Genomic DNA, 15,262 nt, shown 5'->3' on the forward strand with positions numbered 1-15,262 from the left:
AAACAACAGTACATAATTTAACATACTGATGGCGCTTGTTGTTTCTTTTGGATTTTTATTTTTTGTTTTTGATTATAAACAATAAATATAAATAAACAATAAGTAAAATAGGATAGACAGTTGATAGATAAGATTATTATTAACAATAATGAAATATAATTTAATAATTATTAGTTTAAATGAAGAGTGAAAGGCAGCATGATAAATCATGCTCGAATCCAAAAACTCCAAAAAGTCAAAATAATTTTAAACAATAAACATTGATATATTTATAATAAAAAATATTATTCAAAAACGTATAACAACACGCAGGTATAGTTTATAATATTTACTTTAAAAAAGAGCATTAAAATAATATTAATTTCAACGTTAAACTTTGACAACAAGCCGGTGCATATCAACAAGTGTTTGACAAGATTTTAGTTGGAGTTATTTTCATTGATTGATGAAAAAGAAAATAAACATCACCAATGGATTTTGTTGTGTTATTATTTTTTGTAATATACTGCTTGTCAACATCATCAAGTGAACAACATGACAACAAAAAGATTGATCCAAGCAAGACCATTGCCTGGGGTCCAGGTTTATCACCATCAAGAATCACAATGAGAAGTAGATATTTCTTCCTTCAACTTATTCATACAGATGGAACAAAGTAAGTGCCATTTCTTCAAACACCATGAAAATTCAATTGGTCATTCATGCAGAATATGGAAGAATATTTTGGACTGCAAAGATGGAAGTTTTATTATTCGTTATCGTGTGTATGAGACGTGCTATGATCTCTCTATCAAAGTCAGGGTGAAGAATCAAATCATCCATTCAGCCTCGAGCCTTTCAAAAGGTAACTATTATCAACAAACTTACCTAAATAAATTGTCTATTTACAAAAGAAGATTGTTTGATGATTTTTAGGTCCAGTTTATGAGGAAGAGTGTTACTGTCCTGTTGCCTCAATAAGTGACTGGAAAAATCAAGCAGAATGTCAAGATAATTATCCAAAAATAATTGATGATATGAAGTCATTTGCTAGTATTGATTTTGATGTAGTTAGAAATCAAGTTATCAAGGAATTTGATAGACCAACAAGTGTCAGCATTTGTCACTATGTCATCAAAAATAATAGGGTAATTATTAAGCCAGATTATTGTGTTTAATTATTGATGTTTTTAAGACTTTTTAATGATGATGTTGATGATTGTTAATAGATTTATCGTAAATGTTATGGACAACATGTAGGATTTAAAATGTTTTCCGACTCAATTCTCTTGTCACTGGCAAGAAAAGTTGTTCTACCTGATGTGGAATTCTTCATGAACCTTGGTGATTGGCCCTTGGTCAAAAAAACAAAGACACCGTATCCAATATTTTCTTGGTGTGGATCAGAAGACACTGGTGATATTATTTTTCCAACTTATGATATCACTGAGTCATCAATTGAAAATATGGGCAGGTAAATTTATTTAATTTTTAATTTATTCTGCAATTTTATTTACTGCTATTTTATTCAGGGTAATGCTGGATATGCTATCGGTGCAGGGCAACACTAAAGTCCCTTGGGAAAAAAAAATAAACAAAGTATTTTGGCGAGGAAGAGACTCGAGAAGAGAAAGACTTGATTTGATTGATATTGCCAGGAAAAATCCAGATTTATTTAATGTTTCGATAACAAATTTCTTCTTTTTTCGTGATGAAATTGACAAGTATGGACCTGGTGAACGTCATGTGTCTTTTTTTGATTTTTTTAAGGTAATTATTATTTTTTAAAATAATTTTAGATAGATCCTTAATTTATTTTGATGTTATTTGGTGTTTTAGTATAAATATCAGCTGAATATTGATGGAACAGTTGCTGCATATCGTTTTCCTTATCTTCTTGCTGGTGATTCTCTGGTTTTTAAACAAGAGTCTGGCTACCATGAGTTTTTCTATGATCAAGTAAAACCGTACGAGCATTATGTTCCAGTCAAACATGACTTGAGTGATCTTGTTGAAAAAATAAACTGGGCTATTGATAATGATGATGAAGCTAGAAAAATTTCGAAAGCTGGAAGAGATTTGATGAGGAATATTGCTCTTCCTCGAGATATTTTTTGTTATCATTTGTCACTTCTTCATGTAAGTAGTCTCGAAGATTTATTAAATTATTAATGTTATTAATTTTCAAATTACTTGCTTAATTTTCAGGAGTGGAGTAGGAGGATTAAAAGTGAAATAAGAGTGCTGAAAGGAATGGAAGAAGTTCCTCAACCAGAACATAATTGTCCTTGTGTAAAAACTCGAGAGAGCAGTAAGGATAATGTTCAAACCAAAGATGAGTTATAGAATAGACTTTAATTCTTGTTTGTAAATTTTATTTTTTATGGGGAGGGCCAGTTATAAAAGCTGATGGATTAAGTCGTTTGAGTAATTAAATGAGGGTGTAATTATTTATAGTATAATAGAGGGAAAATACGTGTTTCCAACACCAGGTGTCGAAAGGTATTTTTTTTTTTTCAAAGGAAGTTTTATTACAAGAGTTAACATACTTGAACTTGTTAAAGATCGCGATGCAATATTCAGTGTTAATATTATCCATATTAACTAATTTTTATTGGATGCTAATTTCTATTTTATAAAGTTAGATTATAACTCATTGCAGGTCATTTAATATTTGCAGTTAAATACAAATAGTAACTTATTAAAAAGAGTTTTATTACACTGATGCAGATTAACAATATAGAATATGATGAATGATTATGATATCTCATGTATATCAAATATTAGATATTATACAATATTATCAGTTATAGCAGTGTGACTTATGTAGCAAGAATATCTATTCATTTTTATTTGTCTGATACACAAGTTAATCAACGATTAAAATATACAACATACATTCTGTCCATCACGATTAATACAAGAAAAACCAATTTATAAATACTCGTCAATGAAAACCTATTGTAAATATGAAATGCATATTCCACGTTCATCAGTGATTTGATTGTAAAGAAAATTCACCCTGTACTATCCTCTGAAAAAAATACAATTATGTAAATAGATTACAATACAGAAAAATGTCATAGACTGTTTATATTTCGGAAAGAATGATAGAAGTTTATCAGAAGACAAATTATTATTTAAATAGAATTTTTGATTCTAAATGTATTCAGTTTTCTTATTTAAAATCGTCGACTACATCTATAATGCATATTAATACAAAAAAAGAAAAATTGTTTATAAAAGATGATAAGAAAATAATATTCAACTGCTATGTACTAGTTTAAAGAATATTAAATTAAAGTTTTCTAGATTAAAAATAGTTATTAGTTGATTTCTTTTCATTTAACCAGTTCCAGTTAGTTAATAATATATAAAAAAAAAAAGTATGGTAATTGAGCGAGACCTTCTTTGCTCATTCTATATTCCTAATACAAATCTAAATTTTTTCTAAGAATTTTTCAAAATATTTAGAATACCTCTTTGCTCATTCTATACTCCTAATAAAATTGGAATTTTTTTTTTTTTAATTTTCAAAAAAATAAGAATACCTCTTTGCTCATTCTATGTTCCTGATACTCAAAATTTTTTTTTTCCACAAATATTTTGAAATTTTATAGAAAAAAAAATTTTCGAGTATCAGGAACATAGAATGAGCAAAGAGGTATTTCATATTTTTGAAAATACCTCCTTGCCAATTCTATGTTCCTGATACTCGAATATTTTTTTTTCCACAAATATTTTGAAATTTTATAGAAAAAAAAAATTTCGAGTATCAGGAACATAGAATGAGCAAGGAGGTATTTTCAAAAAAAAATTTTTTTTTTTAAATTTCAAAAAATTTTGAAGTATCAGGAACATAGAATGAGCGAAGAGGTATTTCACATTTTTTGAAAATACCTCCTCGCTTATTCTCTATTCCTGATACTCAAGAAATTTTTTTTTAGTATTTTTAAAATTTTTTTGAAATTTGATGGAAAAAAAAATTTTCGAGTATCAGGAACATAGAATGAGCGAAGAGGTATTTCATATTTCTCGAAATTTTTTCGAACAAGTGGCGCCATTTATTGATTTTTCAGAAACCATAGGGTAAAAACATTTAATTATCATAGATCGAAGAGGGCTGTTTGATCAGGGTTATAGAACAGGCAAAGAGGTATTTTTTGAGTTAACAAGTTCAGCGCATTATGTTTTTTTCCAGAACTATCCCATAAAATCATTCAAATTTCATATAAGAAAATAGTGTATTGTATCAGGAATAGAGAACAGGCAAGGAGGTATTTTGAGTTGTTTTTTTTCAATAATTATTATACAGCTTATATTATCTTGAATATTTTATGTTTTTGAAACTTTCTGGAGAATTAATGGCTTTTGATCAGGAATATAGAACAGGCAAGGAGGTATTCTGAGTTTTATTATTGAATAATTTTTATAACTTATATTATCCTTATTAATTGAGTTATCACTTCGAAAATTTCTTTAAAAATCATGGCTTTTAGACAGGAATATAGAACAGGTAAAAAGGTATCCATTATTTTATAAGACACACTTCTGATGCCTTATGCTCTCTTTAATTATCTTGAAGTTTTCCTCAAAGTTCAATAGAAAAATTGTAGTTCCCTATTAGGAACATAGAAGAGGCAATAAGGTATTCTTTATGCTATAAGACACACTTCTTTCACTTCAGATTTTAAATACAAATCGATTTTTTTTCTGGAAAATCATTAGGCAAATAGCAAATGAATTGATGAATTTACAAAATTACATATTTATTGCTATTCAATCGAAATCATTTAATAAATAAGTATATTTAAAATTTTATTAACATAACTAATGTTGTAAATTATTTCAATATAAAAAACCCTTATAAAAACTAAATCGTCAAAATAAAAAAATAGTTACTTCTTTCTAATCACCAACTTGTGCAATCAAACACAATAGCAGTTTTTCCATGTAAATCAATAAACAGTCAGCTTTAAATTCCATAGTAAATCCATTATTTAAAATGTTAATATCCATGCCTAAAACTGATACTACAAGTTGTTGAATTACTCCAACGAAATATTTCTCAAGTTTATCGATACTTATTGCAGGCTGACTCGTACCTACCTTCCATTTGTCCATCACCAACAGCTCCAATATAAAAAAAAAAAAAAAAACAATTTATAAACACTCGTCATTAAAAACCTATTGCAAATATAAAAATGAATATTTCACACTCATCAGTGATTTAATAGTTAAAACAATACACCCTGTACTATCCTCTATAAAAAACAATTAAATAAATTAAAGTACAGAAAAATATAATATAGTATTTGTATTTCGAAAAGAATAATAAAAAGTTACTTGTTCTTGTGGAGGCAAATTTTAATTTGAATGAAGTTTTAAACTTTGATTTTAAATGGTTTAATTTAATGCGAGGGTGGATTTGAATTGTCGAGGCTGTTGAAGTATATTTTGAGTTTATTGAAGTTTAAGGTTTTTATTTATGGGATTTTTTTTTTAATTGGGGAAAAAGGTCATCGTTTAAGTTGGCCGATAGATGGTGAAGGTTTAAAAATTTTTTTCGATGGTGGGTTAAGGGAGTTGTGGGGTAATAGATGAAATTGGTGGGTTCAAGTGTTGCAATATTCAGTGTTAATATTATCCATATTAACTAATTTTTGGATGATGGACATAGTGTTTGTTCCCGTTTAATTAATTAAATTATAAATACTAATGATATTAAAATAAATAACTCACAAATTGTTTACACCATATAGACATATTATTTTCCACTCATACATCGTACAATCAAATTACAAATTACTTAATCTAACTTGGACTTTTCACAAAAAAAGAAAAACAAAAAAAAAAAAATTCATTACGTTCTTATATTATTAATTAAAAAAGTACCCGCACAATTTACTATCATACATAAATCGAACTAAAAAAAAAAAAATAAAAATAAAAAATGATAATCCATTTCACACGTAATTCCAGCACAATCAGAAAATAAATTGTCATTAGAAAATTAATAAAACAATTATAAAAAAATTATTCGTCACAAAAACGGTTGTTGCTCAGTAATCTTATTATAAAAGTTCTCATAAAAAAAACTATTTCTTTATATATAAAAAAAAAAAAAATAAAAAAACAAATGGAATCTAAACTTAAAATTTCAACTTCACAATTCACATTTCTTTTTTTTTTTGTCTTCTTGAATGATTTAAATCAAAAGAGTAATTCCAATTTTTCATATTTAAATAAAATAATGTATATAAAATGAGCCAACATTTTAATTTATCATTATAATATTTAAATATCTTTGTAAGATCATTGAGGTGGTTGTTGATAGCCATAACCACCGTATTGATTGGGTTGTGGTTGTCCCTGAGGTGGTGGTGGCATATGTCCAGGTGGTCCTCTTGGCGGATACTGTGGATATCCTTGTCCAGTTGGTGGTGGTGGATGAGGTGGATAATTTTGTGGTGGATATTGAGGATGACCATAATGACCACCAGGTCCTTGACTTGATGGATGTGGTGGATAACCTTGTGGTGGTCCCTGTCCAGCTGGACCAGGTGGTGCATATGCTTGACCACTTGATGGATGATTTTGTGGTGGTCCATATCCACTTGGTGGTTGTTGAGATGGTGGTGGACCTTGTGATGGATGTCCTTGATTTTGTGGTGGAGGACCAGCCCCCGTTGGAAAATTACTTGGCACAGGACTTGGTGATTGTTGATGTGGTGGACCAGGTTGTTGGCCTTGTTGTTGTGGTGGTACTTGAGGTGGTTGCTGTGATCCAGGTGGTCCAGAATTTGGTGGTGGTGGACCTTGACCTTGTCCTTGGCCTGGTGGTGGAGGTCCCTGACCAGGTGGTGCTTGATTACCAGGTTGATTTTGATTTGGTGGAGGACCATGCTGTGGACCACCTGGTGGACCTTGATGTGGTCCTGGAGGACCTTGATGAGGACCAGGTGGACCTTGATGTGGCCCTGGTGGTCCCTGATGAGGTCCAGGTGGCCCTTGATGTGGACCTGGAGGACCTTGATGAGGGCCTGGTGGTCCTTGATGTCCTGGTGGACCTTGATGAACTTGATGTGGGCCTGAATGTGGTCCTTGATGAGGTGGACCATGTGGTGGCTGATGTGGTGGTTGATGAGGACCTTGATGTGGACCTGGATGAGGTCCTGGATGATTTTGTTGATGTCCAGGCTGATGACCAGGTTGATGACCAGGATAACCAGATGGTGTTGGTCCTGGAGGTGGATAATTACCAGCCTGTGATGTTACTGGTGGTGGTCCTGAATTTGGATAAGTTTGTGTTGATGCTGTGGGAGTACTTGATGCTTGTGAACTTTGTGGATAAGTATTAGCACCACTAACAGATGATGTATTGAATGGTGGTGATGTTGATGTTGGCCCATAGGGTGTTGGACCTCCACCAGGACTTGGCTGAGATGAATAATTTGATTGTGGTGGTCCAGAATTTGGTTGTTGAGGTGGACCTGTTTGATTTGGTTGAGGAACATTATTGGGTGTTGATGGTGGTGGATAATTTTGAGGTGGTCCATTTGGATATGCTTGAGAACCTTGTGGAGGTGGTGGATAATTACCAGGAGTTTGATTTGAGCCATATGCATTTTGTGTTGGTGGCTGAGGTTGAGGTGGTGGTTGATAATTTGGCTGAGGAGATGGACTTCCATATTGACCTGGTTGAGGCTGTTGTTGCGGTTGTTGTTGCTGTTGTTGTTGTTGCTGCTGGGGCTGAGGTTGTTGTTGTTGTGGTTGTCCTGGATTTGCATTTTGATTGAAATTTTGTTGTGCTGGTGATGGAGGAGGATAGCCTTGTTGATTTGGTGGTGGTGGACCATAATTACCACCTGGTTGAGCACTACCTGGAGGTGGATAGCCACCTGGTTGACCACCATAACTATTGACAGTTGTTGGTGGGCCATAATTTTGTTGATTAGCTGCTGGATAGCCTTGTTGTTGTGGAGTATTTGGAGGACCATATTGATTTTGATTTGGATTTGGACCATAACCAGCTGCTTGAGGATTTTGATAATTTGGTCCAGGATTCTGACCACCGTATGCAGCAGGATAGCCTTGTTGAGCAGGTTGTTGTGGATAGCCTTGTGGTCCACCTCGATATTGCTGAGGGCCTGGACCTGGACCTGAATTACCAGGGCCACCTTAATTACAAATTAATCAATTAATTTAACACTTTCTTGTTGAAGAAAATAAAAAAGTAAATATACCTATATTTTTAAACTTACGATTCATTGCTGGACCTTGAACAGGCATAGGAGGACCACGATAGCCAGGCTGACCCATTGGTTGTCCCTGAGGAAAACCTGACATTGGCAATGGCTGTTGTGCATTAGGTGGCATTTCACCAGGTGGTACAGCTGCACCAGGAGGAACTCCTGGACCACCTGGAGGTCCCTGAGGTCCCATCATTGATGGATGTTGAGGTCCATTAGCCATTGGTGGCATTCCTTGTGGAGGCTATTAATTTAATTATTAATTAAATTCAAATATATAAATAAATTGTGTTTATTTTTTTTGAATTCTTACCGGTAATAATGCTCCAATATTTTGATTAGCATCAGCAATTGATGCTAAATAAACCAAATTTCTATGCAATATTTGCTGATATTGAATACAGTCTTGAGGTTTTCCTTTATTCTGACATTCTTGAATTGTTTGTATCAGGTGGCTGTTTTCATCAAGCATCTGTTACAATAATAATAATTAAAAAAATATATATAAATTATAAAATAAAATTAAACGTCATCATGTGATTAAAATGTTTTTAAACTTTTAAAATTATATATCAAAAAGATAAACAATGTATAATTGATTTATTTAATAAATAAAAGTAAAAAACTATTAGGTGAAAACAGGAGCCGGCTTTATTAAATAATACTTAAATAAAAAAACATTAAAATAAGAGTAAGTACATAAGAAGCAACTATTAATGTATATGTAACTATTTGTTGACAAAAATATATTATTGAATGATTAAATATAAAAATAACTATACCTTTTGTATTTGAGCATGACTCGGCGGAGGCCTACTGCGTTGGGCAAAAGACACCGACATCCTGGTTGATATATTTAATTACCAAAATAACTGAGCAACAAAAATTCACTTCTCACACTGTTCACAATGATTTTTATTACTCCAAAACACCTTAAAAAAAAAACCAAATAAAATATTAAATTATCATCAAGATAACACATAAATAAATAACGACAGTATAAACAATTTAGTAACGCAGATATTAAAAAAAATTTAACACACAAAGGACCCAGACTCTAAAAATGCTTCCATTAAAAAAAAAATGAAAGTTAAACTTCAACAACACTTTAACACCAAAAAAAAAAGCAACAATTTCTTCAATAGAAAACGATTACTATTGACAAACAATTATCAAACATACCTTGATAAATATTTATGTTAATAAATTATTGCTGTAGTTTCCAAAATTAATGAAAGTGTGTGTGTGTCTCTCTCACACATGACAAACATCCACGAAAAACGACCATTTGTAATTTATTTTTCGCTTGGGAATGCAGTGCCTCTTTCCGAGCTTCATCCATGTTTCTCTCTCTAATTCTCTCTCTCTAAAAAATATCCAAAATATTTACCCCTCTTGCCCCTTGAAAAAAAAAACGTCATATATTTTTGACACATATATTTTTCATGATTAAAATTTATAAAGTTTTATACCTATATTATTATAAAACAACAATGTTAAAATTGACAAACACTGCTGACAATTATCTGTCAATTATTGTTCAATAGTTTATATTTTTTTTTTTTTACCAACAAAACGACAATAACCTGTCAAATGTATGACATAAAAAATATATAATATTTATACATATGATTGTTGATAATTTAATAAATTATAATAAAAAAAATTTCTAACAAAAAATGGATGTTTCGGAGTCAATGATAAATTGTCAATTTAATGATGAAAATAATCAAATAATGGAATATCATATTGATGATTTACCAGATGAAATATTGGAGTATATATTAAATTTAATACCACCATACAAGTGTCTCAAGGAATGTAAATTTGTTTGTAAACGTTGGAGTAATTCTGTAAAACGTAATTATATTTTTTCTATCATTAAAAATAATATATTTCTTATTTATTGATACATCATGAATAATGCAATGAATTTTATCTTTCTTTTTAGGTGTTATTGATCATAAAAATGCATATTTTAATAAATCAATATTATCTGGATCATTAGAATGGAGTAGATCATTAACATCATCAACAAATCATAAAAATGTATTAATAAGTAATCGTCATTCTCATTCAACATGTACATATGGTAATAGTATGTATGTATTTGGTGGTTGTACTGGAACAAGTACAACATTTAATGATTTATGGAGATTTGATTTAGATACACATAAATGGAATAGACCAATGCCAATTGGTAATTATCCATCACCAAAAGCATGTGCAACAATGGTTTATTATAAAGAATCATTTGTATTATTTGGTGGTTGGTCATATCCATCAACATATCCACCACATCAAAGAAGAAAATTATTTAAAGAATTACATGTTTATTGTATTAAAAATAATAGATGGAATGTTATTAATTGTTCGGGTGAACCACCACCAACATCAGCACATTCAGCAACTGTACATGGTAATACGATGATTGTATTTGGTGGTGTCAGCGTTAATTACAGGTACAATTACTTGAAGAATTTATACCTTTCTTTCTATTATTATGTAAAAACAAAATAGTTATATTATTTCTTGTTTTTAAATTTAAAATTTTAGCAGTAACAATGACGTTTGGTGTATTGATTTGGATACTTATACTTGGCATAAACAAGCAACATCTGATATTAAACCACAGCCAAGATATGGTCATTCACAAATTGAACTTGATGAAAAAAATTTAATGATTATTGGTGGTTGTACTGGGCCAAATGCAGCTATGAATGATGCCTGGTTATTAAACATGGATGGACCAATATGGACATGGAAAAATGTCACAATGAATCACTCGGAATTTGCACCAACAAGAATATGGTGTCATCAAGCTTGCAAAGTAATTTTTTATTATTAAATTATCCTTGTTTTATGTAAAAAGAAATGTTTATTTGGTTTTCTTTTTCAGGTTGGTAATCATATAATTGTATTGGGTGAAAAAAAACAAACAACTCGTCCAAAAGACATGAGTATATCAGCTAAAATATTATATCAACCAACAGCACCATTACGTGTTAATCCAGTAGCACCACAATTACGACGTAAACCAGATATAAAAATTGACAGAGATGAAAATGTTAATGGTAAACAAGGAAGATTTACAGATAAAAGTGGACCATCAAAAAATATATCTGGTCATCATAGTCGTTCACCAATGGATAATTCAATTGATCAAAAATGGAAAAATGGATTAAATCATGATAATAATCATCATAAAAATAAAATAACAAATCGTCAACGACAATTAGAATCATTACGTAGAATGGAAGAAAGAATACATAATAAAAATGCAATACAAAAATTATTAAAACGTCGTAAAGATAGATTTTCAATATTTTGTTTAAATATTAATACAATATTTGATGATAAATCAACTGCCAATTGGATTAAATATCCTGATTTTCCAAATATTGGTCCAGAAGTACGTATACTTTATTCACTTGTACTTGGTAAAGGTGAACTTATTGTATTTGGTGGTATAAGAAAAGAATTAATGTCTGTACCAGGACAAACTGATGACAACGATTCAGAAGTATACAATGAAGTACTTTTTATAAAACCACCACAATATGCAATTTAACAACAGCTTTTTTTTAATATATATATTAATTTTTTTTTAAATACTAAATCAAAATAAAATTACGTGCAAAATTATTATTTAAAAAAAAAAAAAAAAAAAAAAACAAATTCTATTTATTAACAAATAAATAAATTTCATTAGTCAAATAAAAATGATTACACAAAATACAAATTTAATTATTTAAAAAGGAAAACTTATTTATTAAATTGATATATGTATATATACATTGTATATATAAATTAATTTTCTTCTGTATTTTCTTGTGGTTCTGGTAGTTTAAGACCACCAAAAACTTTTGATGGAATTGTTTGTTTTTCAATTGGAAGTTCTTCATCATCTTCAGCTTCAGCGTCATCATCATCATCGTCATCATCCATGTCAATTTGCAATTCATCTGGATTAATAACTTGGCCATCTTTTGTCGTACCACCTTCAGTAACACCTCTGACAAAACTGATGTTTCTTTTTAATGCAGATGTTTGCGTTGGCTCAATTGGTGCTGCTCTACTATCAAGAAGTGTCATTGCATCTGGTGCATCTTGATTTGTTGTTGTACTGTTTATTATTTGTGCAGTCATCATGTCAACATGTGTATTATACATTGCTCCTACACTACGTTTTATTCTTAACATTTCTCTTACTGTATCTTCATTACCATGACGTACTTCAAATTCTTTCCATACTTGCCAGAAATTAGCAGTAACTCTTGGATCACATATTTGACTACAATGAGCATAAATTGCTCTTGCTCTATCAATTTCACCAAGTTTTGTTTCCATTTCAGCAAATCTAAGACACATTTCTCTTGTTTTTTCATCATCAAGTACTTCAATTGCTTTTTCATATATTTCTCTTGTTTTTGGTACACCATGTATACCAGCAGCTTTTGTAATATATATATTAAACATTTCGAATTTTTCTTCTGGTAGCACAGCATTTGTTGCACGTTCATAAACAGTCATTGCATGACGTGATAAACCATGTTCTTCTTCTAATTTTGCATAAAGAAGATATAATGCTTTTGCATATTTTGCTGGACATTTTTCAAGACACTGTTCAAATAAATCTCTTGTTCTTTCCAATTTACTACCACCATATCTATTAAGAAATTTAGTCAAATATGTATTCCAAATGTCATAAACATTTGGCCAATGAAATAGACTAACACCTTTTTCATATGCTCTAAATGCTTCCTCAAAGTAATTATTTTCTTCCAAAAATAATCCATAATTAATGATAATTTGTGGCGTTGCAATTTTAAGATCAATAATTTTATCATAAACAGCTTTACATGTCTGTGAAATAAAAAATAAATCAATAACAATGATAGGTTATCATAAATAAATATTTTAAATATTAAATACATGGATTTTATTTACCTGAAATGTGCCAAAACTTTCTTCTAAATCAGCATACATTGACCAAACTTTAAGAGATTTATAAAGACGCATTTGAACAGTTTCAGCATCATCATGATAAGCAACTTTTCTTGAAGGCATTGCTGTTGCACGATGCATTAATTTTAATGCATCAATACAATTACCATGACGTATTTCCATTTCTGCCCATTCACACCAAACTGATGCTAAATCTTCTGGTTTCATATAAGCAACATGAGTTGCTTTTTCAAATACAACTCTTGCATCTTGTAGTTGATCATTAACTTCATAAAATTTTGCAAACTCAACCCAAAGAGTATGTAATTTACCAACAGCTAATTGTGGTTGTACTGTTTGTACAGCTTCTGTATATGTATTTATAATTTCATGTGGTTGACCTTCATACAATTTAACACGCTTATGCCACTCTTGAACATTATGAGGATTTTGTCTAAGTAAAACTGAATTTAACAGCAACAATCTTCGTTCCATGAGATCTTCAAATCTAGCTAGTTTTAATTCAATGTCAATGTCATCATCATCAGTTGGTTTACTTTCAGCTAGTTCCATTCTTTTTTTTAAACTTAATTCTTCAAATTGTGCATAAGCATCAAAAACCTGACCAAAATCTCTAACAGTTGTAACTGTTTGAATAGCTTCTTCATAAATATCACGTGCACGTTCAAATAAACCACTACGTATATAATAATCAGCTAATGAATTCCATAATGGTCCAAGTTGATCAGTATAACGTCTTAAACCACCTCTAATAATAGCATCAACATTTAATGATTTTATTCTCATTGGATTTTTAGATATTAAATCACATAATTCATTCCAAAGTTGATGATTTGATTTACCATGTTTTGATACAAAATCATCTTGATTAACAATGTGGGCTAATTTTAGTGCTGCTTCATCAAGTCTACCAATTAATATAAGATACTCAATGTAATCCTCAGTATCTTCTGGTGCTAATTTTAAATATCTTCTAAATACTCTAACTGCTGTTTCTGGTATATCATGTGATTTAACAAAATCAAGATAAAGTGGCCAAATTCTATGATGCTGAGTTATTGGAAGAGCACGTAGAGCTCTGTCAAATACATGACGTGTTCTGGTTATCAATGATTGTTCAGTCATTAATAAACAATAATCCATCCATATTCTTGGCATTTTATGCATAAATACTAAAGCTCTTTCATATGCATTGTTGACATCATCATAAAGAGGATCATCAATACGACGTGTCTTTAATTGTTTACGACGATGACATAAATATTGATACCATAATTTATAACTTCCTGGTAATTCTTTTAATGCACGTTCGAATACAATATTTAAATTTGGACTTTTTGAAGTTTTTAAATAATCAATATAACGACTCCAGTGTTTAACTGAATATGGATTTCTCAATATCTCCTCTTCATATGGCAAATCATCATCTTTCTGTTTACAAGAAAAAAAATATTAAAATATTAAATTAAATTTATCATATTATATTTTAATTTTTATATAATTTATATACTTACAAAAACATATGTGCTACTAGGTACACATTGTTTTTCCGGCATTGTGTATTATTATTTAATTAAATTAATTATAAATATTTATTGTTAACAAGTTCTAGTTTATTGTGATTAAAAAAATTATGTTTTTGGCAACATTAATTCCTTAGCTCTAATTTTATTTTAAATAAATTGTTTATGTTTTTCAGTTGCAATTGGTTGATACAACAAAATGCTAAATCCTGAAAGACATGAAATTTGACACACTAATGTGAAGATTGGTTAAGATAAATATATAATGTATGTTTTGCACAGCAACTAATCATCTTATGCTATCACATTTTATTTATAAATTTTATATTTGTGTTCAAATGTGCAATGATGATACAACGACAGATAAGACATACGATGATAAGTAATTATTATCATTATAATGATCGTATGTGTCGGCGCGATACAGCCATTTTTGATTAATCTGCGCATCTGCGCCTACGCGTGTGCTGATGGAGATCACATACGCGTATTATACGGATAAAACCGGATAAAAATAAATAATTGGGATCAATTGGGATA

The 15,262-nt window shown here is 30.2% G+C and overlaps 4 protein-coding genes across 4 annotated transcripts; 2 read left to right on the forward strand and 2 right to left on the reverse strand.

Annotated features, from left to right (window-relative positions):
• Positions 1-79: 79 nt before the first annotated feature.
• LOC122852875 (protein O-glucosyltransferase 2-like) lies at positions 80-2,587 on the forward strand. The gene is given in 7 exon segments (XM_044152972.1): positions 80-679; positions 681-844; positions 916-1,127; positions 1,209-1,453; positions 1,512-1,749; positions 1,819-2,118; positions 2,188-2,587. Coding segments are annotated over 7 exon segments (1,506 nt in total). The 5' UTR covers positions 80-470; the 3' UTR covers positions 2,326-2,587.
• Positions 2,588-5,724: 3,137 nt separating this feature from the next.
• Positions 5,725-9,524, reverse strand: LOC122852836 (basic proline-rich protein). The gene is made up of 5 exons (XM_044152915.1): positions 9,414-9,524; positions 9,014-9,163; positions 8,545-8,703; positions 8,244-8,475; positions 5,725-8,159 (listed from the first exon to the last, which is right to left on the reverse strand). The coding sequence occupies exons 2-5, from the start codon at positions 9,071-9,073 to the stop codon at positions 6,295-6,297; spliced, it is 2,316 nt and encodes a 771-aa protein (XP_044008850.1). The 5' UTR covers positions 9,074-9,163; positions 9,414-9,524; the 3' UTR covers positions 5,725-6,294.
• A 21-nt stretch (positions 9,525-9,545) lies between these two features.
• LOC122852845 (F-box only protein 42-like) lies at positions 9,546-11,973 on the forward strand. Its single transcript, XM_044152926.1, has 4 exons — positions 9,546-10,091; positions 10,183-10,693; positions 10,788-11,061; positions 11,131-11,973. Exons 1-4 carry the CDS (start codon positions 9,911-9,913, stop codon positions 11,800-11,802), a joined length of 1,638 nt encoding a protein of 545 aa, XP_044008861.1. The 5' UTR covers positions 9,546-9,910; the 3' UTR covers positions 11,803-11,973.
• Positions 11,974-14,976, reverse strand: LOC122852825 (pre-mRNA-splicing factor syf1 homolog). Its single transcript, XM_044152904.1, has 3 exons — positions 14,714-14,976; positions 13,182-14,630; positions 11,974-13,097 (listed from the first exon to the last, which is right to left on the reverse strand). The coding sequence occupies exons 1-3, from the start codon at positions 14,753-14,755 to the stop codon at positions 12,042-12,044; spliced, it is 2,547 nt and encodes an 848-aa protein (XP_044008839.1). The 5' UTR covers positions 14,756-14,976; the 3' UTR covers positions 11,974-12,041.
• Positions 14,977-15,262: the final 286 nt, after the last annotated feature.

Source organism: Aphidius gifuensis, linkage group LG1 (assembly GCF_014905175.1).
Source record: "Aphidius gifuensis isolate YNYX2018 linkage group LG1, ASM1490517v1, whole genome shotgun sequence".
Lineage (NCBI taxonomy): Eukaryota > Metazoa > Arthropoda > Insecta > Hymenoptera > Braconidae > Aphidius > Aphidius gifuensis.

What these genes read in the sequence shown, in the direction of transcription:
- LOC122852825 (XM_044152904.1), bottom strand. Translation starts at nt 14,755, where the DNA reads ATGCCGGAAAAACAATGTGTACCTAGTAGCACATATGTTTTT. An exon ending in CTAGTAGCACATATGTTTTT is followed by an intron (nt 14,631 to 14,713) that starts GTAAGTATATAA and finishes TCTTGTAAACAG; the next exon opens with AAAGATGATGATTTGCCATA. An exon ending in AAAGTTTTGGCACATTTCAG is followed by an intron (nt 13,098 to 13,181) that starts GTAAATAAAATC and finishes TTTATTTCACAG; the next exon opens with ACATGTAAAGCTGTTTATGA.
- LOC122852845 (XM_044152926.1), top strand. Translation starts at nt 9,911, where the DNA reads ATGGATGTTTCGGAGTCAATGATAAATTGTCAATTTAATGATGAAAAT. An exon ending in TTGGAGTAATTCTGTAAAAC is followed by an intron (nt 10,092 to 10,182) that starts GTAATTATATTT and finishes CTTTCTTTTTAG; the next exon opens with GTGTTATTGATCATAAAAAT. An exon ending in GGTGTCATCAAGCTTGCAAA is followed by an intron (nt 11,062 to 11,130) that starts GTAATTTTTTAT and finishes TTTCTTTTTCAG; the next exon opens with GTTGGTAATCATATAATTGT.
- LOC122852836 (XM_044152915.1), bottom strand. Translation starts at nt 9,073, where the DNA reads ATGTCGGTGTCTTTTGCCCAACGCAGTAGGCCTCCGCCGAGTCATGCT. An exon ending in GTCATGCTCAAATACAAAAG is followed by an intron (nt 8,704 to 9,013) that starts GTATAGTTATTT and finishes TTATTGTAACAG; the next exon opens with ATGCTTGATGAAAACAGCCA. An exon ending in TCAAGGTCCAGCAATGAATC is followed by an intron (nt 8,160 to 8,243) that starts GTAAGTTTAAAA and finishes TTTGTAATTAAG; the next exon opens with GTGGCCCTGGTAATTCAGGT.